Here is a 24,818-nt window from a genome sequence, read left to right as displayed (position 1 = left end):
AGATTCAGTGGTGGGATTCAAATAATTTAACAACCGGTTCTCTGCCCTAATGATTTCTTCCAACAACCAGTTCACCAAACTGCTCAGAAAGTTAACAACCGGTTCTCCCGAAGTGGTGCGAACTGGCTGAATCCCACCACTGAAAAGATTCAAATCAAAGTTGGTTTCATATATTACACTTAACCATAATGTAGTTTAATTTGGTTTGCACCTACAAGTTGTATCTTAGCATGAACCTGGCAAGAATTTGTTCAGGTCAAAAGACATGAAAGGTAAAGGCAAATCAACTAAAAAGTGGCAACTAATTCTGAGGTCATATTTTGTGAAAGTTGTGATTCACATATTCAGCAAAATCTATTTAAACTAGGTATGTCCAATGTCTGGCCCATGGACCGCATGTGACCCTGAATAGCTAGTAATATGACCCCACAAGATAATATATATAAAAAGGAAGTTTATTATTTATATATATTACCTATATCATATAGTTTATATGCAGCCTAGGATTATTCCTCTTCATTCAATGTGAACTAGGCAAGCCAAAAGATTGGGCAACCATGGTCTAAGCTCTAAACCATCTTACCATTGGGTGGGAGCCATGGCGCATGCATGTGTGTGGAAACAGAGAGAGACATTAACATTAGAAGGGAATGATATAAATAACTGAGATGTCATGTGTATTGCATTTACTCAAACGATAGGCAACCATAATTTAAGAACTACCCTTCCCACAAGAAAAGTTTAGATAAACAACAATTATTTGCTTCCATAATATGCGGGAAAGGTAGCCTTATTTTCTGATAAATGATGTTACTATTGATAGCTGGTCTGTTCACAAATGCATATTTGGAGGACAGTGCTTGTTAGCACCACAAAATTATTTTCAGTCCTTTTAAGTTGCTGTCATATATAAAAACCACTTGATGCTCTCTGAACTTAGTTGTTTTCTTGTAGACATTTCATTACCCAAACTAGGTAATATCATCAGTGTTAGCAAGAAAACCAAACACAGAGAGCACCAAGAATCCCTCATTTCAACCCTGAGCCACAAATGTTCTCCTTTATTAAAACTTATTTTGCAATAAGTTACTCATCTTTTAGCTTGGCAGCCTACATTGTCTTGATAACTGATTGCATTTTATCACAAATAAGGCCAACATGCATAGTGAAATTATTCTTTTTGCAATAAAGTATTTCTGTTTAATATGGGTACCAAAGAACAGTAATCGATTGCCAGCATTAATTATGAATGAATGCAAGTATGAGGCCACCTGTTACCATTGAATGATGGCTATTAATTTCCACCCTTTTGTGTCTATAGTTTAAATAATCAATGAGAAGAATTTACCCTGTAAAAGGAAAAAGTTCCAAATTTGCTCTTCTATTGTAAGGTTTCTTCTGCAGTCTTATTGGCACTTTCATGGAATTTATTCATCAATTCATTTTTGAAGCAGTTTAAAAAAAAGTTGGTGATCATGTATACATTAAAATATTTCTACAAGGACAACATGTGGCACATTTTTTAACTTTTAAAACATTTTTCCTTATAAGTTCAGATGAAGTTATTCATTAAAGTTAATTATCAATTGCTACAAGTACTTAGAAATTCTGAGTTTCAGAATCAAGACTGAAAAATCCAGACTGAATTTTCCTATAAATCAAAGATAGATGAGCATTGAAAAACTGTCTAGATGTAAGGAATTCATTGTTACCGTGACTATAAGGTTTTATGGTACAGAGATAACTAAGATCTTCCTTATATTAACGGTATAGACTTTGCATCACTCCCTTACTATTACCTGTATTGACCATGGTTGACAACATTTGGAAACTCCACATAAAGATTCGGGAATTCATTTCTCTGGAAGCTTCTGTGGGCTTCCAAGTTAGTACATTGTGCCTGGGGAGTCGTGCTGTAGGATTAGATGCATATTAATAGATCCAAAACTGTTTGACACATTTCTGATAAGAACTAGTGATGTTTTTTCAGTCCTGGCATAGTACAATAAAAATGAGCAATGCCCATCAAAATGTTGGCTACCCGTTTCCCAACCCCAGGCTATGGACAGGCACCAGGCTGTGGCACTCCAGAAATTGGTCGCAAAGCCCCATCCGTGCATGCTCAGGATGCAGGCAGTGCACAAAACCATGCCTCCTCTTGTCTGCAGAAAAACCTCTCCCCATGGAATTGATCCCTGGCACCCAAAAGGTTGGGGGCGCCATTTAGCTACAATATTCTCTACTTTTCTATTAAAGATGCACAATGCAAAATATTCATCAGATATGACCATCATTCTATTTGGGGTTGAGGAATCTGTTCTGCTTTTCTCCTAAAGAACAGGGTTCAGATTGTCGCACAAAGTCTTTTTACTGGTAGCTCCAGTTTTGTCAGTCAGCTTGAAAACATTTGTTTTTTTTTCATGTCCTGGAATTGGGTAAGACTTTTTATTCTCTGTTAACTAAGGGGTTTTGATTCTGATTTGTTTTTCTATAAGGTTTTATAATGTAGTTCATGATTTAATGATTGCCAACTCTCTTGAACACATCTAGAAAAACGTATTTTGAAAAATATATCACACAACTTTTGCTTCAAATGACCCAGTTATAATGGATGCCTGTAATGTGCACATAATCTTTTTTAAAAACCAGTTTTAATAATATATGGAACTCTATAGACATTTCTCTACTCTTGAGGTGTAGAGTTTTCTGTTCATCTTTGAACCAACAAAATAATGGTGGCATGACTTTTGCCAATTCCTGCCCTGCTGTTATTGCATCTATTTCCAATCGTTGCCAGTCACTTAATTTCCCTTTTATAGATGGTGCTTTTGGATGCCTTTGACATGATAAGGGGATACATTTCACTTTTAACCTTAGTTCCATTTGGGATGTCTTAAAGCTATTTCACTCATGGGGATAAGATGAAGGCAATGTTGTGAGGATGTTAAAAATGCAGAAACCTTTGAGGGAGGGGGAGCAGCTCAGGAGAGGAACAATGAACCACTTCCATTTGCAACCGTATTAGTTGTTTTTTTCCCAGTGGCTGAAAAAAGAGATGTGCGAGCAAATTTGCCTTTTTTTCCGCCCGGGATGGGGGGGTTGGGGGGCCGAACTCGTTAGGCGCGCTTTTTTTGGGGGGGGGAAACCAAGTGGTCCTCAGGATGGGAAGCATCTATTGGGTAGGACAGGGAGGGAGGCAGCAGGGAAAATGACCCGGGGTGGGTGGACAGAGACTTCCCTCGTCCTCTTCACACGCCATTTCCTGCTTTCGTGTTTACTTCCCGGTTCACCTCTCCCGTCACGGGCACAGCAAATCAAACGCTGCTTTCAAGTGAAGCCCAAGACGGGAGAAGCAGGGGAGTGAATGGGACTACAGGGAAGAGTTGTCCCGGAAGGTAAGTCCGGGGTGGCTTCCCTCGAGCGCTTTCCCGCAGTTGGAGCCCAAGCCAGATCTGCTTCTCCTTCTCCTCTTGCAGGTTTATCCGGAGCCGCGCACCGAGAACGAGTGCCTGAGCAATATCCGCGAGTTTCTTCGGGCATGCGGCGCCACCCTTCGCCTGGAGGTGAGGAAACGGGATGGGAGGCGACTGCATGTCTACCTGTGGAGCGTCGGGGGAGGGAGGGGGGGGAATGGGGGTGGCGGGGGACCACCGCCGCGGTAAAATCTCTGCAAAAGAATGAATCGGGGTGTGTGGGAGCCGGAACGGAGTGGCTGGGAACAAGAAACTTCCCTGTCTTGTTTTAAACAGGCGAGGCTGTCAATAGCCCGGTATTAATATCGTGATTTCTATCTGCAAGTCTATAAATCTTGTTTGTTCACACGGATCAATTCTATAATTTCTATACATTTAAAACCGTAATTTATGCCACCTTGCTGTTGCATTGTTTGAACAGTGTTTTTGCAATCGAGCTTAAAGTAGTATTCCCTACAAAGAACTCTGGTAAAAGGACAAGTTGGGAAAGATATGATAGATCTGTGGTTCTGGAGAACTCTGTGTTGCATTGGAATGCTTGTCTTGGGGCTGAGAGTACTTACCCTACAATGCCCAGGTTGCTCCTGACTGGTATTAGCCTCACAGCAGAAAGCATCCCACTGTGGTTTCTGCTAGAGAACTAGTAAGGTGCTTAGATTGGAGAAAAAAGTTAACCTTCACCTTGTGTGTTCACTTGCTTTTTTCATATCTTTACACTGAAGTCTCTGTATATTGTGAAAATCTAGCCTGTGCTGTTTGATTATGGTGTGGTATGTTATGCACCTGAGTTAATTCAGTAAAGTTTTATTGGATAAGCCTGTTGTGTAAATATAACCGGTTTTGACCTTCTGAGTAATTTAGTGATAGCTCTTTTCATGTTGAGGAATTAAGAGCCAGTTTGGTACAGTTTAGGTGCTGCAAGGGATCAGAAGATTATGAGTTCTAGACCTCCCTTAGGCATGAAAGCTGGCTTGGCGACTTTGGGCCAGTCACACTTTTGCAGCTCAGCACATTTCAAAAAGTGGCTATGGGGAAAATAGGAGGAAGGGTTATTACGTGTGTTCACTGCCCTGAGTTGACCAAATTAAACAAAGTGGGATATATGGTCATTTAGGGCATTCTATATATTTATAGGTGTGTCTGGCTTTTCTGTCAAAAGGTTCTATTAAATGTGTTTTACTGCATTACTGTAGATGAAGTCCTCCGTGAACAAAGTGCCCACTCATTGATAAAAGTGTTATTTCTACCATGTCCAAAATTCTTTTAATAAGCTTTTCACTTAGTTGCAGAATTTTTTAATTTGTAGTTTCATATGTACATTTGCTGTCTCATATGGCATACAAAGTTGCTCTTCATCTTAGAATCTGTCTTGGAAATCTCATACATGCAAATCTAGTGTGCTATTTAAAAGTATGCAAATAATGCCTCCCCTTGTCCCTTATGAAGAAGACAAAAGAAAAAGAAATTTAACTAAATTTAGTTATCAACACCATTCACTACATCTATGATTCTGTGATCTCTATTTCCCCATTGCTTTCTATTCTTGCAAATATCCTATCTGTACTCTGCTTTATATGTTGCCTTTTGTTCTTTGAATTTGCCACTTTTCTCTTTTGGAGGATCTTGTCACCTCCCTCTAACCACTATTTTTTTGGTCTTTTCTATCTTCTAATCTAAACCCATTTTGCCTTCCTTCATAGATATATTTTGCAATTTGTTCCCCATCCATTTTCTATGATCTAACCATATTATGAGTTCTTCATTCATTTTTTTCATCTTCAGTAAATGTTGTAATGTAAAGATGTGTATCTAAAGATACACTAATATATAAAGTTGTACAAATACATTTAATTTTTCATCATTTGTGCGTAACTTGAACTTATTCACTGTATTTTTACTTTCAAATCTTGAACTTCAATACATTGATTTTTAGATCCATATTTCTCATTTTATTATACTGTGTATCTAATGTTTGGTATAAATCATAAGGATTCTTAGCAGCAGTAAAGCATCTTCATTAAAAGATAGGTTTTTTCGAACATACATAATCTGTATGTCACCATTAGTGTTTATTACATAAGAATCCATAAAATAGATTAAATAATCAAGGAGAACTCATACATCATTGTTCCATTCTCTACTCTGGATCATAAATGTTTATTACATTTATTAAGCATTCCATTTATTTTCACTCATACATTTGTTTGGTTTTATTTTAGCACAATGTGTGAGCTCAACTATTGGGAGTTAGCAAAACTATATGTTTTAGCATTTTGGACCAAGACAGGCAGTTGTTTATTTAGTAGCCAGTGATTTAAGAAATTGACTTAAAATTATGTATGTCAGGAATCATGTTATATCTGGAGTGCTAGTGTGCTTGTAGGTGTTCTCTTTGGTGCCACAAGGCTATCTTCCATGTCTGACTGTTTACATTAAAAAGTATAATCAAACAAATGGAAGTTGATATTAAGAAAGCAAAGCATCATTTTTTAGCATCATATTTATTTCCAAGCTGACCCTGGGAATTCTTAGAAAATAAGAATGGGTGGTTGCTTGTTTTACAAGTGTACTGACCTGCCCAGTAAAAGTATATATATATATATATTTAATTTTTTTTTTATTCATTCATTCATTCATTCATTCACGTCAGAAGCATCGCATGGCATACAACACAACACAAAATTTAATACATAAAATACAGTATTAAAATATATACAAGTTAAACTAATTTTGTCTAGAAACTAGCAACATTAATTACATTCTGTTGCACTGCCACGAGATCCACAAAGGACAAGTATACATATGTGTTGTTGTCTGCATGTCATCACAATCATAAAGGGCAGAAGCTACCCATTAGTCCTCTTCAGAGTGTCTTTGGATGTTGTTGTATCCATGCACAGTCTATTCAATGATTTCCATACTTCCCAGCTTTTGCCAGACCCAGGTACCAGCTCCTCCATTGGTTCCCTCCAGTGTTGGTTCTTTGTAGCTTTCTAGAGGTCCTCTCTGCTTTTAAATTCTTTGAAGCCTTCTCTCGATCTAAGGAAGCCTTTCCTAGATTTTAATCTCTGATGAACTGGTTTTGGCCATGGAGAGGGTGTTGTCTAGATACAGTATTGATGATTTAAGCCTCTCTCTATATCTTGCTGCTTCTCTGTGACAGCAGATGGAGCAATGCCAGTTAGATGATAGATCTTATCTAGAGGGGTAGGTTTAAGGTCTCCAGTAATAATTCTGCTATCTTCATTCAGAACAACATCCAGCATGTGCTGATTTATATCAGACTGGGCAAGCATATTCCCCTGCTGAGTAGCAAAGAACTAAAGTTGTTGTCGTAAAAATCCTTGATTTAGCACCCCAGGTAGAGCTCATTAATATCCTGAGGATGTGATTTCATTCACTGATCTTCAGTTTAGAGTTGGTACAGTGCTGTTTACCTGTTAGGGTCTTATCTAGAGTCATCCCCTAAATATTTAGGACTGTAGGAATGCTCCAATAGCATCCCTTCCATATAATTTGCAGCACCCTAGCAGCCTACTTATTGCAAAAATGGAAGGCATATATCAGAGTTTGCAGCACATCCGACCAGCACACAAGTAAATGAACTTCAGCAGGATTCAGCATACAATATCAGGAACACAGAAGCAATATTTATAGAAGTAAGTCATTACAGAGTAGAGAGTTGCAGAGGCTAATATATTGTCAAGAGGCAACATTTACAGAGGCCAAACCAACTCTTATATACAGTTCAGCAAGTCTAAGCCATGCCCAGACTCCAAATTGTCTCTTATGGTCCCATACAAACAAATACTAAGTTTCAGTTTCCAACCAGTCCCCATTGGCCTGTTACCATGTCTATCCAACCAGTCCCCATTGGCTGACCTGTTGCCATGGCTATTTCAGGCTATGAGTATTCATACTCTGACAGCATATACCTGAGTTTTTGGTGGATTTGGCCTTAACTGGTTATCCCGGTAATATCGATCCAGCTCTACCAGAGCTTCAGTTAAATGATGTTCAACCTCATCAAATGTTTTTCCCTGTACAGCCATCGCTTTGTCATCAGCATACATATAGTTGTTAATACCTTCATGGAGTAGCTGATCATTGGTTAAATACACTACCCTGTGATAAGCTGTTCCTTTTAGTTCTTCCATCTACTTTGCCTTCCCTGGAACTCCACAATAAACATGTGGTTCTGAAGCAGATTCCTGATGATATTTGTAAGTTTAAAATCTTTAGTATAACATAAACTTTCTGCTTCAGTCTTCGAAGCATCTGAAGCATAATACAAAGATAAAGTGGGATGCTAGGGAGCATTCTGGTAAATTGGTATATTGTGAGTGGTTGTATTGATAAGTTATTTTGTGGATGGGAAAGAATTCATAATTCATAATAATTCTGAAAGAGGATTCACAACACGAACTCTTTATTCTGAATATGATCACCTGTTCAAAAAGGTTTTGGTACACATGGCATCTGTTTTTATGAAAATCAATTAGTTTTTTTTTTTCATTTTCAGAGTTAGTGTGCTGTAAAAGTGAGCCAAAATAATTGGAATTTGGGATGTGGAGAGATGACATAAAGTCCCTTGCTTGACTTAAAATCTAAAAACTTTCCTTGTTTAAATAAGCAAGTAGGAATAGATTTATAAATATGCCAGCTAGAAACTCTGGAATTATTTATTCAAAACATGCCAGCGCTTCACTTGGAAGAGCTCCCAGTGTAGTTTGCAAATCAAGAAAAAGTCTGTTCTGCCTTCCAAGCTTACACACTAAAAAGAAATGACATCAAAGGAATAAGAATGGAGTAGAGAAAGGAGAACAAGAATATTTAGGTACTAAGGCTAGTGATCTTAGCATTTCCTCTGTAGTATTATGGTGGAAATTCTGTTAGGTCACTGTTCAGAAAAAGGCAAAAATTCTTTTCTATAACTTGAGGTAGGTGGTAAGATGATCCTAAAATGTAACCCAGAGATTCACAATCCAAGGACTGTATCCCCTAGAGATTCACAAGCAATTTAGAGAAAGTTTGTAAAACTTTTTTTTTAAATAGCTAATCAGACTTTGTACAGAATAAATAACTTCAATAAATAAAACTCATCCACGCCTGAGCAAATCCCTGGGGACTTCTATGTAAATCAGGGAAAGGAAATCTGAAAGACTCTCTCACTATTATAAATGGAGAAAAAATGGAAACATTTTTAATATACAGTAGATGTAAAGCTTTGGAGATGAGACATATTTGCAACACACTCCACCCATAGCACTTTAATATAGAAGGCAAATCCCTTTAAACCAGATTTTAGAATTCAGTTCTGAGAAGAATTGGAATTCTGCAGAACAGTGCTTCTCAATACTATCCATGCAAGGACTCCCAAGAAAGTTGGCATTATGTACTAATAAAAGTAGCTGTGATATTATAGGATAGCCTATAGCAGTGATGGCTAACCTTTTTTTCCTCAGGTGCCGAAAGCGCATCTCACGCATGCCCACACCTACAATGCAATGCCCCCCTGCACGCCCCGCCCCTGGGCATCCGTGCGTGACCCCCTCCCCAGCGCTGCTTCCCGCACATGCACACACAACCCCCCGTGCCCCGTTTTGGGCCTAGCAGGCCTTCCTGAAGCCTCCAGAGGCTGGAAACGGCTCGTTTCTGGACTTCCAGTAGGCGCATTTTTCACCCTCCCCAGGCTCTGGAGGATTTCCTGGAGCCTGGGGAGGGTGAAAATGGCCTCCCCCAGCCTTCCGGAGGCTGGAAACGGCCTGTTTCTGGCCTTCCAGGAGGCCTGTTTTTCACCCTCCCAGAGCCTCCACGCGAGCCCTGTACTTACCTAGCATCCAAAACAGGCTGTGTGAAGACTCCTAGGAGGGGAGGGACAGCATGGGGGGGGCATCCCAAAATCAGCTGGCCGGCGCACACATGCGCGCTGGAGCTGACCTAGGGCAACGGCTTGCATGCCCGCAGATATGGCTCCGTGTGCCACAGGTTCACCATCACGGGCCTATAGGAATCTTCCTATGCCCTTACATGTTGTCTTAATACCATTAGATACCAGAAATATTAAAGCTTGATGGAAAAAGAATACAGTTAGTTTTATCTGAAAACTCATGAGATCTATTTCAGTTATTCCAAAAATGATAGACTTGATTCTATGTCTAAGTGTAAGTAGCGCAACCACTTATACTTCCAGAGACAAATCCTCCACCACAACTACAAACTACATTTTAACTTACGTGGCATAATTCACATGCAGGAGACTCTTATATGTGGTGATGGAATGCTAAGTTTGGTATAAGGGACAGCTTTGTTCTCCTAATGCTTTAGTGTCATCCCGTACACTGTAATATCTGCCTCTTGAGGCAGTGCTAATGATTGACTGATATGTAGCATTGTATTTATTGTTGTTAGGGTTTTTGCCTAATGACTAGAAAGCTAGTCATACAGAACTGAATTAGTTCTTAATGGACCAAAGACAAAGTCCTAGTCTATGATTTCAGTTGAGATTGAGTTATAAAGTGGCGAGATATTAGACAAGAGATATCCTAGGGCCATGATGGTGAACCTATGGCACGCGTGCCACAGGTGGCACACAGAGCCATATCTGTGGGCACCCGAGCGTTGCTCTAGCTCAGCTCCAGCGCGCATGTGCACGCCAGCCAGCTGATTTTCGGGCCTTCTGGGCCCACTGGAAGTTGGGAAATGGACTGTTTCCGGCCTCTAAGGGGGTGAGGAAGGCCGTTTTCGGCCTCCTGAGGCTCCAAGAAAGCCTCTGGAGCATGGGGAGGGCAAAAAACGGGCATACTGGGCCCACCGGTAACCTTTTTGCCGTTGCGTGCCAAAAGCGGGGGGAGCGCAGGCGGGTTGTATGTGCACGGGGTGGGCCACAGGGGGGCATTGAATTATGGGTGTGGGCATGCACATGCGCGACCCCCCTCGCTACCCCTGCTTTTGGCACGCAACAGCAAAAAGGTTAGCTATCACTGTCCTAGGGAGTACATATGCCATGAAATTAAAACAAACCAACCCAAAACCTTTCCTGTTCTTATTGTAAATGAGGGATAGGAATTCTTGTTTTTTAAAACCCCAGATGTAGGGTATCTGGAATGGATCTACGGAAGTTTAGATCTACTCTGGACAGATGCTAGAATGTTAGATGCTGTAGTGTTGTCCGTGCTAAAAAAGCGACACAGGAAAATTCAAGTCCAAAACCTAGGCAACTCCTATGTACCGGTAATAGCTACATATGTAACCTTAGAGTTGGCAATCAATCTTGAAATAGAGGTTTCAGAAATAATGGGGAAGAAAAAAATAAAAGAAATGTACCAAATGCGCACTAATATGGTTTATCAACCATCATATTTTGAATATAAATACTGTATTACAACATAGTCTGCTGAAACTCTCCCAAATGTACTGAAATGCAGGGATATTTTTATTATTGTGTGTTCTACTTATTTTTTTTAGGAATTGATATTTCTACCCATATAGTCTATTTATTTCTTTTTGGTTTATTGCCAGAAGGATCTGTAGGTAGCATTCCAGAGTCTTCACAGCTCTGCTTCCTGAGAAGCAACTGGAGAAAAATAGGCAGGGAGTCATTTAATTTTCCTTTTATCTTTATTCTAAAGAGCATACTGTACATATATCTATATGCAATTTCTGTGATGCAAAGAAAGGCGTGCCTTTCTTGGTGTGATCTTGAGTCCTTGGGTATTAGCTACTTAAATACTTGTCTCTGTTAATATGATTACTGTCTTATATGAAGAGATTTTTGATATGTCATAAAATCACTTTCATATAATCAATTCAGTACATATACATACTTTGTTCCTCCCTCCCCCATCCTTTATCCTGTTTGTTTTCCTGTTGAGTAACACATGCAAGGTGCAGAATGCAGATGATGATGATGATGATGCTTCAGTTTGGGTGAGCCAATCAACTTGTTCCAATATGCCAGATAGTCTGAGTCTGACAGGAAACATAAGCCCCTTAACATCCTGTTATTTTATGACTCCTTTTAATGCTGGTTTAGTAATCTATTACTGAGTGAGAATTTACAATGGATGTGAGTTTAAATCTATTTCCTCCCCCTTGCTATTTTAGAAATTTTTTTTGCTTTTAAATAGTTTGTTATTTTAAATTTTCATTTTAAATGTCTTTCAGGATTTAGAACACCACTTTTTTGCCTTAATTTTGCATCATGTTGTTTAACAGTTTCTGAAACATAAAAACAAGATTTTAAAAAAATATTTAAAAAATTAACGGAAGTTTTATTTTTTTAATAGACTTTAGGAAGCAATTTGCAGAGTATTTTTTGTTGAGTATATTTACTTAATAGAATCAAAATATGTCAAAATTGAACCACTGTTGTGTGGGTCTCATGTTAAATTTGGTATTTTTGATGTTTGTTTTTGTTGTTATATCTCTTATTAGAGGTATAGCAAAATTGGAGTATGCTTACGAGATGTAGAAGAGGTGCAGGATGTAAATTACATTTTATATACTTTGCTTTGCAAAAAAGTATATATGAAAAGGTGTAATGGAGTAATAGTAATATCCATACTAAGTTTAAAACTTTTATAAAAGATTTTGCTGTGAAATGTTCTGAAAAGCTAGCAGCATTTAAATTATGAAATAGAAAAGGCTATGCATGTGGAGATGAGTGAATTTGGTTGCACACATGGATGGGGCCAGATACCCATAGAAAGGTAGATTTCAGAACAACTATTTTTTTATGCATATTGGTACATTATAATAAGCTTTCTATTTTAACCCATTTTTTTTTAATTTAGTGGATTTAGGTTACATGAAACTAAGAAACACATATACTTTTTGTATATGTGTCTATTGGCAAGTTATCATTACAAATAGTTAATAGGAATAAAAAAAATAGAAGTTTTCATTTTTCTGATATTTATAGTACATGTGCAATTTCAAAAACCAAAAAAGCTGATTATATTGTTAATATTTCCTAATAATATTTATAACTTAATTTTGCTTTTTTAAAAACTGAAGCAAATACTATTAAATGCCATTTAAATTGTTTCCATTATTTCAAAATATGCTGTTAATTCTGTTAAAAGTTCAGGCCATCAATACTTTTTATTTCATTTGCATTTTCATATTTTCTAAAAAAAAATAGTACTGTGAGTTCAAAAGAATGTTTTCTGGCTTCTACATAATCAATGAACATTCAAGTTATAAAACTAATTTTACATGATTTTATAATAGTTTGTGCATTCTTGTGAGGTGACTACCTTTCAGTTTTTGTTGTGTGAAAAAGTGGAATTACTCTATTCAGCTCTCTGTATGTATTAATTTTATTTATAGAAATAGGATATGTGATCCACTTAGAATTGACAAATATTGGTGAAGTGTATAAGTTTCATGATATATAAATGTTTTTTTAAAAGTGGCAACAAACTCTTGTTTTCCTTCACAGATGCATATGTAATGTATGCTAAATCATACATGTACGACAAATATCATAAACATGTTATTTGCTATGTACTTGTTGTATTGCTGTACTGTTACACTTGAAAGTTTCAGTCTCATCATGCTTTATATGTTTACTTTTTAAAATCTGAGATAAAATGCAAAGGGGAATTAACATGGATTGAACATGCAGTTTTGCAATTCTGCCCTGTACTTAACTGTAAGGTGGCAATGCTTAGTGTTCAGTCCAAACATCAAATTCTGCTCATTAAATAAAATCCTGCTTGTGGTCTTGCATGTGAAACAATGTTTTTCTTATCCTTTCTTCAAGAATTTAGATGGAATATGCCCATGATGGTGAACCTTTGGCACATGTGCTGGAAGTGGTATGCAGAACCATCTCTCTGGGCACACAAGCTGTTGCCCATTGGTCTTCCGGGTTCTGGCACGCCAGCCAGCTGGTGTTCATACGCACGGGAGCACCGGAAACTGGAAGAGCAGCCACCCGGTGCGCATGCACATGCTGCGAATGTGATCTTCCAGTTTCTGGCATGCAGATGTGCACCGGCCAGCTGGTCTTCGCGCACGCATTCGCGCCAGAAACGAGAAGACCAGATGGCCGGTCTAACACTGGAATATGCTATCCTTTGGACAAGCTTCCAATGTGTATACGAATGATAGATCACTAGATTCATACGTCATTCTAAACCCTGGTTTAAGCACCATCTGTTGAATAGGACACAATTGGCTCCATTCACACATGACATCGTTATACAGATGATAATTGTCAATATGACATACTTTTGTATTAATGGACCTTCATAAATAAAGGACATCCCCTCCCCACAATGCTAAAATGATATTTTACTGTACTGTGGCTTACAAACTACATTATATAACAGATAAAATGAAACTTGAGGAAGCCACATTACTGTATTTATGGGTTTAAGTGTGACAACCTGTGATTTAGGGCTACCCGCAAGCTGTTCTAGCTATTGCTCTTGAAAATTCATGGCACAATTTCCATCTGATGATAGAAAAAAGAAGTGGTACAAGTCTAAATAATCCAGTTTATCAGTGTTTTCTTTGTTTAAACAAAGAAAAACTTCAAATATTAGGGAAAACCAAGCATTTCATACATGAATGTATGCAACTGGGATGTATCTTCATCTGCTTTTGAAGTATTTTAATGCAGCCCTTCAGCTGGGAAAAGTTAACGTTCTTAGTTTAAGATGATCTGAATCATTCAGTTGTCCGTTCTGGGTTTTGAGCCCAGATCTGTCCAGTATAAGTTTCATATTCTTGATAGCTACAGCTCTGCAAAGTCTTGCATAATTCATGGCTGGTTTACACATCATACTACGGAGTGTTGAATCTGGGATTGACGTGGTGTTTGAACCTAGTCTTGCTGGATTATAAATCATGTTTTATCGCTTTTAAGTATCAATCAGGCCTGTGCAGCTCCAAATTTAATTAAATCAAATAATGGCTTTTATATAAAAATAAGCTATAAATATTGAGGATGGTTACGATATATTAACAGGCTTTTCAAAAAAGTGTTGATTTTTTTTCTAGATTCTAATAAGACCATGTGTTTTTTTTTAGACCTTTGATGCAAATGATCTCTACCAAGGACAGAACTTCAGTAAAGTGCTTAGTTCCTTGGTGGCACTAAATAAGGTAACAGCAGGTAAATATAAATCCATTTAATACGTATATTTTTTATAGTTTTCTAGAAGTTGATTGTTTTTTGTTACTTAACAATGTAATCACCTTTCCTCCTTTCTCTGTTAACTTGTTTGATTCAAATTTGAATGATTTCAACTACATATCTCAGAACTTTACTCCATATCATTTGCATTTCTACTTTTGGGATTACTTTCTTCCCACTTCCCATCTGACTCTGCAGTGACTGTGAGCTGCAAACTGTAAAGTCAATTTTCCTTTGAGATCAAGGTAACTCCTGTGATTTCATGGACACTTCTGTATACTTTTCCTGGCAAGAATGCAAAAATTATTTCTTTGATTCCAAATCAAAATTGTAGTACTGGAACTTCCATTTAAAACACTAATCCAGTTTGATGCCAGTTAAATTTTTGAAATCAGCCAAAATTATTTAGATGCTGCTGCATGTGCAGAATATCATTTTTAAAAATAAAACAAATGCACTGATGCCGTGTTTAGTTGGCTAATGTTAGCAACAAAGTGAATAGAACGGATCGGAATGGAACGGAACAGAACAGAACAGAATTCTTTATTGGCCAAGTGTATTTGGACACACAAGGAATTTGTCTTGATGCATATGCTCTCGGGGTACATAAAAGAAAAGATACATTCGTCAGGAATCATAATGTACAACACTTATGATTCATAGTCATAGGGAAACAGTCAATATAAATCTTAAGGATACCAGCAACAAGGTTACAGTCATACAGTCATAAGTGGGAGGAGATGGGTGATAGGAACGATGAGAAGATTAATAGTAATGCAGATTTAGTAACTAGTTTGACAGTGTTGAGGGAATTATTTGTTTAACAGAGTGATGGCGTTCGGGAAAAAACTGTTCTTGAGTCTAGTTGTTCTGGTGCGCAGTGCTCTATAGCATCGTTTTGAGAGTAGGAGTTGAAACAGTTTATGTCCAGGATGCGAGGGGTCTGTAAATATTTCACAGCCCTCTTTTTGACTTGTGCAGTATACAGGTCCTCCATGGAAGGCAGTAATTGTTTTTTCTGCAATTCTAATTATCCTCTGAAGTCTGTGTCTGTCTTGTTGGGTTGCAGAGCCAAACCAGACAGTTATAGAGGTGCAGATGACAGACTCAATAATTCCTCTGTAGAACTGTATCAGCAGTCTACAATAGCTACCATACAATACCATACAATAGCTACCATATATAGTACTTCAAATTCAAAGGTATACCGGTGCTTTAAAGTACATGGCAGCATGAACATAACATCTGTCTGCAATGCTTTAAAGTAGCCATGCCTTTTCTTGGAATCATTTAGCTAAATTTTTTATTTAATTTAAACTCCTCTGTTTTGAAGTACCCTTTTGCTTTCAGAGGAGTGCTGTTCAGCCCTAGCAGAAATAGCTTCAACACTGACTGAGCTTCTTCTGCCTTTTCCTAGTTCCAGGTACCAGAGCTGTAGATAACTTTCTAAACTTTGGTCTCCAAAGGAAAGACAGAGTAAGTTGCGAAATGGATTCAGAGTCTACATGATACATTTAAGCACTGCTTTGTGTATACAAATCCCATTGGTTTCAGTAGCATGTGCTTTTCTGTACAATGAAGTGAGGCTGAAAATTCAGCTGACTTAAATGAAGGAAGGATAGGCTGTACATTAAGATCAGCTTTTTCCAATCTAGTACCTGACATATTAAATGACTGAACATTTCTTAGTTGGCTTAGATTCTGACTGAATGATGGGATTTATAGTGTGATTGATCTGGAAACTGTTGAATTGGGGTATTCTGATTTAGACTAATAAAAATATATAATGAATTATTAAATTTACTCTTCTGGAATATTGCTTCTCCCAGATTTTGTTCTGTATCCATTTGAAAATCACATATAGAAGCAGGATTCCTTTTAAATGTAATCTGAGGAATTATATGCGTAAATTTTGGTGCAGCTATTATAAAACCCAATGCCCTCCAGGTGTTAACACATTTCAGGATTCTCAGCCAAAAACCATCACATCTGGAGGGACTGCACCATTAAGGAAGATTGTTCTAAAAGAAGCATTATAATGATTGTATTGCAGATTAATGTGGGTATTTTAAAAGAAGAGAAATTGGGTTTAAAGAACTAGTTTATAGAGAAACCAATTTCTGTTCACTTTTTAAACTGGAGGCTCAAGGTAACGTCCATCTTAACTTTCAAAACTTTACAAGGATAGCAGACATAGCCTTTGGTTAGTTTATGACTATTTTTTAAAAGTTAAGAAGTAGTGGTTTTTTTGTTTTGATACTTTTGAGTTCCCTCCAATTGATAGAGATCATCTCCCATCCTGTATCTTCCCTGGTGCATCTAGTGCACTTTGGGTTGCAATGTATATTCATGAAGGACATCCAATTTACAAATTTGAGGAATAAGTGAATTGAAGTACACCTATACCTATGTAAATATATTTCCTAAAAATAAATGTAACATTATATATAAAGTAATAGGTTAACATTTAAATGTTATATACATATAACATTTTTTTCAGATATTGGTTTAGGGAGTGATTCTGTGTGTGCAAGGCCATCATCTCACCGGATAAAGTCTTTTGATTCCTTGGGATCCCAGTCTTTACACAGTAGAACTTCAAAACTTTTTCAAGGCCAGTATAGAAGTCTGGTAAGCATTAACACATTTTAATACCTTTTTATTTTCCTTAATCAGAGCTGCAAAGTGAAAAACTTGTCCCAGATTGATAGCTGATAGTTTGTTTCTCACCTAAGGTGTCCAAGATTTTTACATTGTTTTGCTTTTCTTATTTGTTTTTTTTTTTGAGACACAACAAGAAGCAATATCTTCTTTCAAATGCTGCTGCATTGAGATAGATTACAGTTGTGTCCAATGTATTAATTTATAATGAAGTATTTTGAAATAAATGAGCTTCAGTGTATTTAACTGTATTGGAATCTAGCCAGGGAGTCCTAGAATGTCTTTACTGTAGGCACAACAATTTTAATTTCATCTTGTTCATTATGAGCTACCGTTCATCAGCCTAAATCTGTATACTTAATGTGTTTTTAAAAAGTCTTAAATATGCCAGTTTACCACTAGAATATTGGTTAGTTGTTTCAATTTCAGCTAAAAATGAAGTTCCTACAGTACAAATCAACAACAGCTCTATACCCATAAACTATTTGATAAACACATATGACAAAATGATAATATTGTTCAAATAAGTATCAGTTTGATTTGCCATGGTCTTATAAGTTAGAACTTAAAAACCAGTTCTAATGCAGTCAATATTATCAAAGCAGTAACTTATTAGGGTTTTATATAGTTGAAAGGTTGATTATATATTTTTTTAAAATTATAGAATCATATGTGCATGTAGGTTGAAGAAGCAGTTATGGTAGCTTTACCTTACAATTCATTGTTAAATTTTTATCTGAATATTTGTTCTTTTGAAAAGTACCTAAACCGTTATTATTTTACTGGTCTCATCATTTCTAGGATATGACAGATAACAGCAACCACCAACTAGTGGTAAGAGCTAAATTTAATTTTCAACAGACAAATGAAGATGAACTTTCTTTTACAAAAGGAGATATTATCCATGTTACAAGAGTAGAAGAAGGAGGCTGGTGGGAAGGAACTCACAATGGCAAAACAGGATGGTTTCCCAGCAATTATGTGCGAGAAGTAAAATCCAGTGGTAAGTTTCAAGAGTCTGCCTTTCTCAATAATCTTAAAATAAGTTTAGTAGCTATCTAGGAATATAAAATGCAAATTTACATTAATTAATTAATTAATTAATTAATTAATTAATTAATTTTGTCGCATTTCTATGCTGCCCAACTCCCAAGGGACTCTGGGCGGCTTACAACAGAGAATAAAACAATGCAACAATATCCCATACAAAAGTTAAAAGAAGACATTAAAACGTTAAAACACATACACTCCAATTTGTGGCAGGGTCTCGCAAGATCACTATAACAAGATCAATGGCCCCAGGCCTGCTGGAAGAGCCAGGTCTTCACCGCTTTCTGGAAGGCTAATAGAGTGGGGGCGGTCCGGACTTAAGGAGGTAATTGGTTCCAGAGAGCCGGGGCAGCCACAGAGAAGGCCCTCCCCCGCGGGCCCGCCAGCTGACATTGTTTAGCTGACGGGACCCGGAGGAGACCGACTCTGTGGGATTTTACTGGTCGCTGAGAGCTATGTGGTAGAAGGCGGTGTCGAAGATAGCCTGGTCCTGAGCCATGTAGGGCTTTAAAGGTAATAACAAACACCTTGAATTGCGCCCGGAGACCGATAGCAGCTCGCGGAGAATTGGTGTAATGTGGGTGTATCTAGGTGCATCCACTATAACTCACGCGGCTGCATTCTGGACCAACTGTAGTCTCCGAACATTTTTCAAGGGTAGCCCCATGTAGAGCGTGTTGCAATAATCTAACCGTGAGGTGACAAGGGCATGAGTGACTGTGAGGAGAGCCTCCTGATCCAAGTAGGGTCGCAATTGGTGCACCAGACAAACCTGTGCAAAGGTCCCCCTAGCTACAGCTGTCAGATGTTGTTCCAATCTCAGCTGTGAGTCTAGAAGGACACCCAAATTGCGAGCCCGTTCTGAGGGGGGCACTTTCTCTCCCCTCAGAACCAAGGATGGACAATCGACATAGTCTTTAGGGGGCAATACCCAGAGCCATTTGGTCTTGTCTGGGTTAAGTCTGAGCCTGTTGACTCCCATCCAGATCCTCACAGCCTCCAGGCACCGGCACATCACATCTACCGCCTCACTGAACTGACGAGTAAATAATTACTTTATTTATTTGAATTTATTAGCTGTCCAATTCCAGTGGAGAAATGTATTAAATAAATTAATATAATAATGCCAATACATTACAATATCCAAGATACTTGGAAAGAACTTGATACGAATGAAGGCCAACACCAGCTAAAGAACTGGCAGCTGTGATTTCACAAAGTTGTGTAAATAAAAATTTCCGGCATTTTTTCTGCATCTTTTCCTTACTGGAAAAGGAAGGGTGAAATAGAGCTCATAGGCAAAAAGGTTTTGCTATATCTTGACTGGGCCCCACTGAACTTACATAATAACTTTAACTTATATACCATATTTTTCGGAGTATAAGACACTCTGGACTATAAGATGCACCTACCTTTTTTGGTGAGGAAAAGAAGAAAAAGAAATCTCCCTCTGCCTCTGAGCAATTTTGCCTTGTTATAGCAAACAGCCTGCTTTACTTTCATTTTCGTTTTCAGCATAGCTTGATTAGCACAAGGGGAAAAAAAAATCTGCTGCAGCAATTTACGTCCTTGGAGCAAGCAGCAGAGCCCTGCGCAAAACAGCTGAGAGCAAATCAGCTGAGAGTCAGGAGGCCAATCCAATCAACTTGTGCTAATTAGTCTGTGCTGAAGCTGTTTTTTCTTGCTGTTTGCTGCAAGGAGGTAACTGCTGGGAAGAAGAGGCTAAAGGGTGGGGGCCAGTGGGTGGGCAGGGCTACATTCGGTGTATAAGACACACCTAAATTTTCACCCCCTTTTAGGGGGGAAAAGGTGCGTCTTATACTCTGAAAAATGCGGTAAATTCAGTATGTAACTTAAATCAATCTGAATATTGTCTTGAGTACATTGTTTGAGTACCAGGTTTTAAGATGTGAAAATATATTTTATTGCTGAAATAATCTTTGTTTCAGAAAAACCTGTCTCTCCCAAATCAGGAAGCTTGAAAAGTCCTCCAAAAGGGTTTGATACAACTGCTATTAGCAAAAGCTATTACAATGTGGTGAGTGACTTTATGTGAATCTTATTTAACAGTTGGTTTTTGTTTAGGCTTGTATATTGAAATCAGTGTATTTTTCCAAAGGATAGAAATCTGCAGGACCTATACATATTTAAAACAATAAAGTCAGCGGTACCTTAAGAATTAGCCATGTTTACCTTGTGACCAGCCAAGACCCAGGAATTTCATCTCTCATCTGATTTTACAATCCAGAAGACTTGGCATCCATTTCCATCTTCTGTTTGTGTATTCTGCAGGTCATGTGTTTAAGGACCAAACTTAAAAATTATACAGCCTATTTTTTTTAATGTTATAAGCCACTCGGGGTCACCTATCTCTGAATTTGGTGATTATATAAATTTATATAGTAAAAAATTGTATAATAAATACTAAAGACTGATGCTGAATAATATTTTGCATGGTTACTGTATGTCCACTATTAGTCCTTATTTCCCTATGGTCTCATGCAGCAGATAGGTTTGATGTCTGTGCAGTAGCCTGGTAAAGAGTGTTTATAGGGGAGAGGCTGGAAATCTACCTGCTTCACTTCAGAAAACACATTGTATTCCAGATAAGTTCTCATTTGAGTGCTGAATTTGCCGCCTTGTGTAAACTTCATTTGCTCCTCATTCTGAAGTTAATCGCATGCCTATTTTTTTTAGTTTGATTTTCTCTGCTTTCTGATTGTGTTTTCCATTTTCCATTTTTATTGCTTATTACTTATATTGTTACTTATTCTCTTTCATTTTTGGTTAATAGACCTCGAGGCTTCAGTCTCTCTGGGAGTATGTGACTCCCTCTGTTCCTGCCTTTTTGGCCAAATATTTATTGAACTGACTCCCTGCTATTACCTTTCAAGTCTTCCATCAATCTTCTGAGAATGAGGCCTTAAAGTTGCAGTCACTTTTGAATTTGCAGATGTCCATATTAACTAGTTCCTGCATTACACCATTCCCCAACTTTTTCCTATTAGTTGCAGAGCCCAAGATTCACATACTATGCAGTCTTGTCTCTGTATCTGAATACTGTCTTTGTCGAACACTGCTGAGGGTAGGATACAACTATGGATAACTGTTGATACATACCTAATACTGCATTTAAATTATCTTAAAAACCCAGCATTGCTAAATTGGTACCATAAGACATACACAGAATTGTACTACTGTTCTGCTTCTTGAATATTCTTCATCAGTCGCAAAGCTATTATATAACATCATTACTGTATCAATACCATTGGCATCAAGCATTTTGCTTTAGTAGTATTTTTTTTTTTTTTTACTGGACGGGGCTATGCTCCCAGAGGCTGTCTCCATGCCACCTTTTTGATGTTATTAATAGAATGAGCCTACCTTTACAGTTCTATCTATATTTATCTTGCTGGCTCAAAAGATTTTAGAAATTTCCTGAGAACTAGTAGCAAGTATAATGGATACACTGGAATATTATACTGATTCTAATTTTTCATTTTAGTATTAGTCTTTATCTATGCACTAGATGGGCTGGTTGATAATCATGAATGCCCCATGTTTGATATAACACCGTTTTTCATTTTCTTAACACACTTTTTCTGCTAATTGAAGATCCAGATGGTTCACTAAGAATTGTCTATAACTCTTGTTTGCATTTCTAGTCTTTTTTTCAGAAAGTGGCAAAATGATAGTAAAAATTTACCATTTTTGCCACCTATTCCAAAATTGGAAAAATTGGTAAGGATGAAGGGTTTTTATTTCTTCATCCAACCTCCAGCTGTATAATCTTAAAATGGAAAAAAAGATGAACAAGATGCTGGTAGGTGTAAAGGGATAAAAACAGATATTATGTATTTAATAGTTTAGTCAGTATGCCTTCATAATCTGTGATGAGGTTATATTACCTGTACCACATTTTTGATAGAAAATAATTATCTTTCTTGAACATCTGTTGGAGCCTAGAAAATCTCACAACAGCTTTTAGAGTGAGACTGTGTGATTGACAAAATAACAAATTAATGCTTTTTGCCATATGACAGATTGTGCATTAAAATCTACAACAGGTGTTTGGTTTTTTTTATTCAGGAGACCTGCTTAGCTGATATTTTCCAGAAAATTAAAATTCATCCAGGCATTTTCTTTGATATCTCTTGTAGAGCTAAAACAGTGGGTGCAGTGGCCAGTTTCCCAGGAATTAAGACTGTAATTGTTTAATGATACAGTAATTATTTTTCTAGCTTTTTTTGAAACCGGTATAATATCATCCAGGTTAATATTAAATAAACTCGCTATAGAGCTACAAAGTTAAATTTTACAGTATATTGAATTATTTCAGAATGTGAAATGTATGTACAAGGATTATGGATCTTTGATTTGGGGAGAAACAGGCTCAAGTTCAACCCGTCCAAGATTGAGCGGCTGTGGCTTCCGGCGTCCCGATATAGTCAGGTGATGCCATCTCTGACTATTGGGGGCGAGTTGTTGGCCCTCACAGAGAGGGCTCGCAACTTGGGTGTCCTCCTGGATGCACGGCTGTCCTTAGAAGAACACGTGATGGCCGTGGCCAGGGGGGCTTTCTATCAGGTTCGCCTGATCTGCCAGTCGCGTCCCTTTCTGGATCGGGACTCCCTACGCACGGTCACTCATGCCTCGTCACTTCCCGCCTGGACTATTGTAATGCTCTCTACATGGAGCTCCCCCTGAAGAGCACCCGGAGGCTCCAACTGGTCCAGAATGCGGCCGCGTGGGTGGTTATGGGAACGTCATGGCACTCCCATGTAACACCTCTCCTGCGCGAGCTGCACTGGTTTCCGGTGGTCCTTCGGTGCGATTCAAGGTATTGGTTACCACCTTTAGAGTGCTCCATGGCTTAGGACCCGGATATTTACAAGACCACCTGCTGCTACCAATAGCCTCCCACCGGCCAACTCGCTCCCACAGAGAGGGGCTCCTCTGGGTGCTGTCAGCCAAGCAATGTTGGCTGGTGACCCCCCAGGAGGAGAGCCTTCTCTGTGGGGGCTCCTGCCCTCTGGAACGAATTGCCCCCCGAGATGTGGAGGATTCCCGACTTTTTTTTTTAAATTTGATTTATATGCTGCCCTTCTCCAGAGACTCAGGGCGGCTTACAATGCGTTAAGCAATAGCCTTCATACTTTTGTATATTTATACAAAGTCAGCTTATTGCCCCCACAAACTGGGTCCTCATTTCACCTACCTTAGAAAGGATGGAAGGCTGAATCAACCTTGAGCCTTGGAGAGATTCGAACCAGCAGTAATTGCAGGCAGCTGTGTTAATAACAGGATGCTTTAGACCACTGTACTATCAAGACTTGCGCATCTTCCGCCGGGCCCTCAAGACGCTCTTATTTCAACAAGCCGGGCTGGCCTAATTTTTTAAATTTTATTCTTCTTAAATTATTTAAATTGGGTTATTTATTTTAATTACAGGCCAAACTATTTAATATTTTTAGACTGATTTTAAATTTTAAATTTGTGTGTTTTATGCTGGCTGTACACCGCCCTGAGTCCCTTCGGGAGAAGGGCGGTATATAAATTAAATAAATAAATAAATAAATAAATCATTCCATATTCTGTATAAACTAGATTTTTAAAAAAGATTGATCTCATCCGTGGATGGAGACATATATGCAGTATGCATAGAAGCGGGGAAATCATGCACCTTTGTTTTCAGCAATAGTTCCTAAATATGTAAAATGACAAATTTCATCATTAGGAAATATATTTTATATTTCATGTTTTTGAGAACTAGATCTGGCTTTCGGCATACCTAACAGTGGAAGATGCCTTTAAGAAATTCAGTTTTAAAGAAATGCTGAACAAGAGCTTTTGCTTTAGGGAGAATAGCTAGGCTTTGTGTGAATGAACTTTTGATGTACTTTATTTTTTTCTGAATCGCTCACACTGGATTCTCTGGGCGTTTCATTTATATTCCACATTGTAAAATGTTACCATGTCTGTGAGAGCAATCCACATTTAGTATCTAATTTCATGAACTGGTGATGAAGTTTTCAGAATCAGGTTTGGAATATAATGGGGTCTTGTAGCAGTCTGAATGTGCAGAAAACAGGAAAGAGAAGAAAGGTGATTAGTAAAGTGGAAACATGATGGGGACATCAGAAATTATTAAGTGCAGCCATGTAAAATGTGCCGTACTAATGTATTTGCAGTTTTACTGCTGCCATTATAGTGCTCAGTTTTCTCTGCATTGCCATAAATATGGCACCTGTGTAAAATAGTGTAAAAAATAAATATGTATTAATTTTTGAAGAAAATGTTTGTATGAATCCTAAAATTAAAAAGACTTTTTAAGCAGTTTTTCGTGAATGTGAGAAATGTAAAATGATTTAAAGAATTGAGCCCTTTTTTGAGAAATGAGAAAGATGCACTTTGCTTTGATTAAATTGTTATTGTTTGTTAATTCATCTTCAGTATTAAATTGTTTTATTGATATAATCTTAGTT

The 24,818-nt window shown here is 37.8% G+C and overlaps 1 protein-coding gene across 5 annotated transcripts in view; it reads left to right on the top strand.

Annotated features, from left to right (window-relative positions):
- The window catches only part of ARHGEF7 (Rho guanine nucleotide exchange factor 7), an 88,520-nt gene that overhangs the window by 18,947 nt on the left and 44,755 nt on the right, over positions 1 to 24,818 (top strand). For 4 of the 5 annotated variants that reach the window (XR_004591697.3, XM_034418732.3, XM_034418773.3 and 1 more), the window contains exons 2-6: positions 3,477 to 3,563; positions 14,517 to 14,601; positions 17,123 to 17,253; positions 18,085 to 18,286; positions 20,283 to 20,371. Coding sequence is in view for 4 of the 5 variants with exons in the window: in XM_034418732.3 (XP_034274623.1) it covers positions 3,477 to 3,563; positions 14,517 to 14,601; positions 17,123 to 17,253; positions 18,085 to 18,286; positions 20,283 to 20,371 (594 nt within the window). In the remaining variant the exon portion in view is untranslated. Of the gene's footprint in view, positions 1 to 3,263; positions 3,396 to 3,476; positions 3,564 to 14,516; positions 14,602 to 17,122; positions 17,254 to 18,084; positions 18,287 to 20,282; positions 20,372 to 24,818 lie in introns of those variants that run through there. The other variant, XM_087895436.1, reaches the window with a different exon arrangement.

Source organism: Pantherophis guttatus, chromosome 5 (assembly GCF_059756535.1).
Source record: "Pantherophis guttatus breed Tessera chromosome 5, ASM5975653v1, whole genome shotgun sequence".
NCBI lineage: Eukaryota > Metazoa > Chordata > Lepidosauria > Squamata > Colubridae > Pantherophis > Pantherophis guttatus.
Note: the sequence above shows the minus strand (reverse complement) of the source record. Positions and strands in the feature narration are given on the sequence as shown.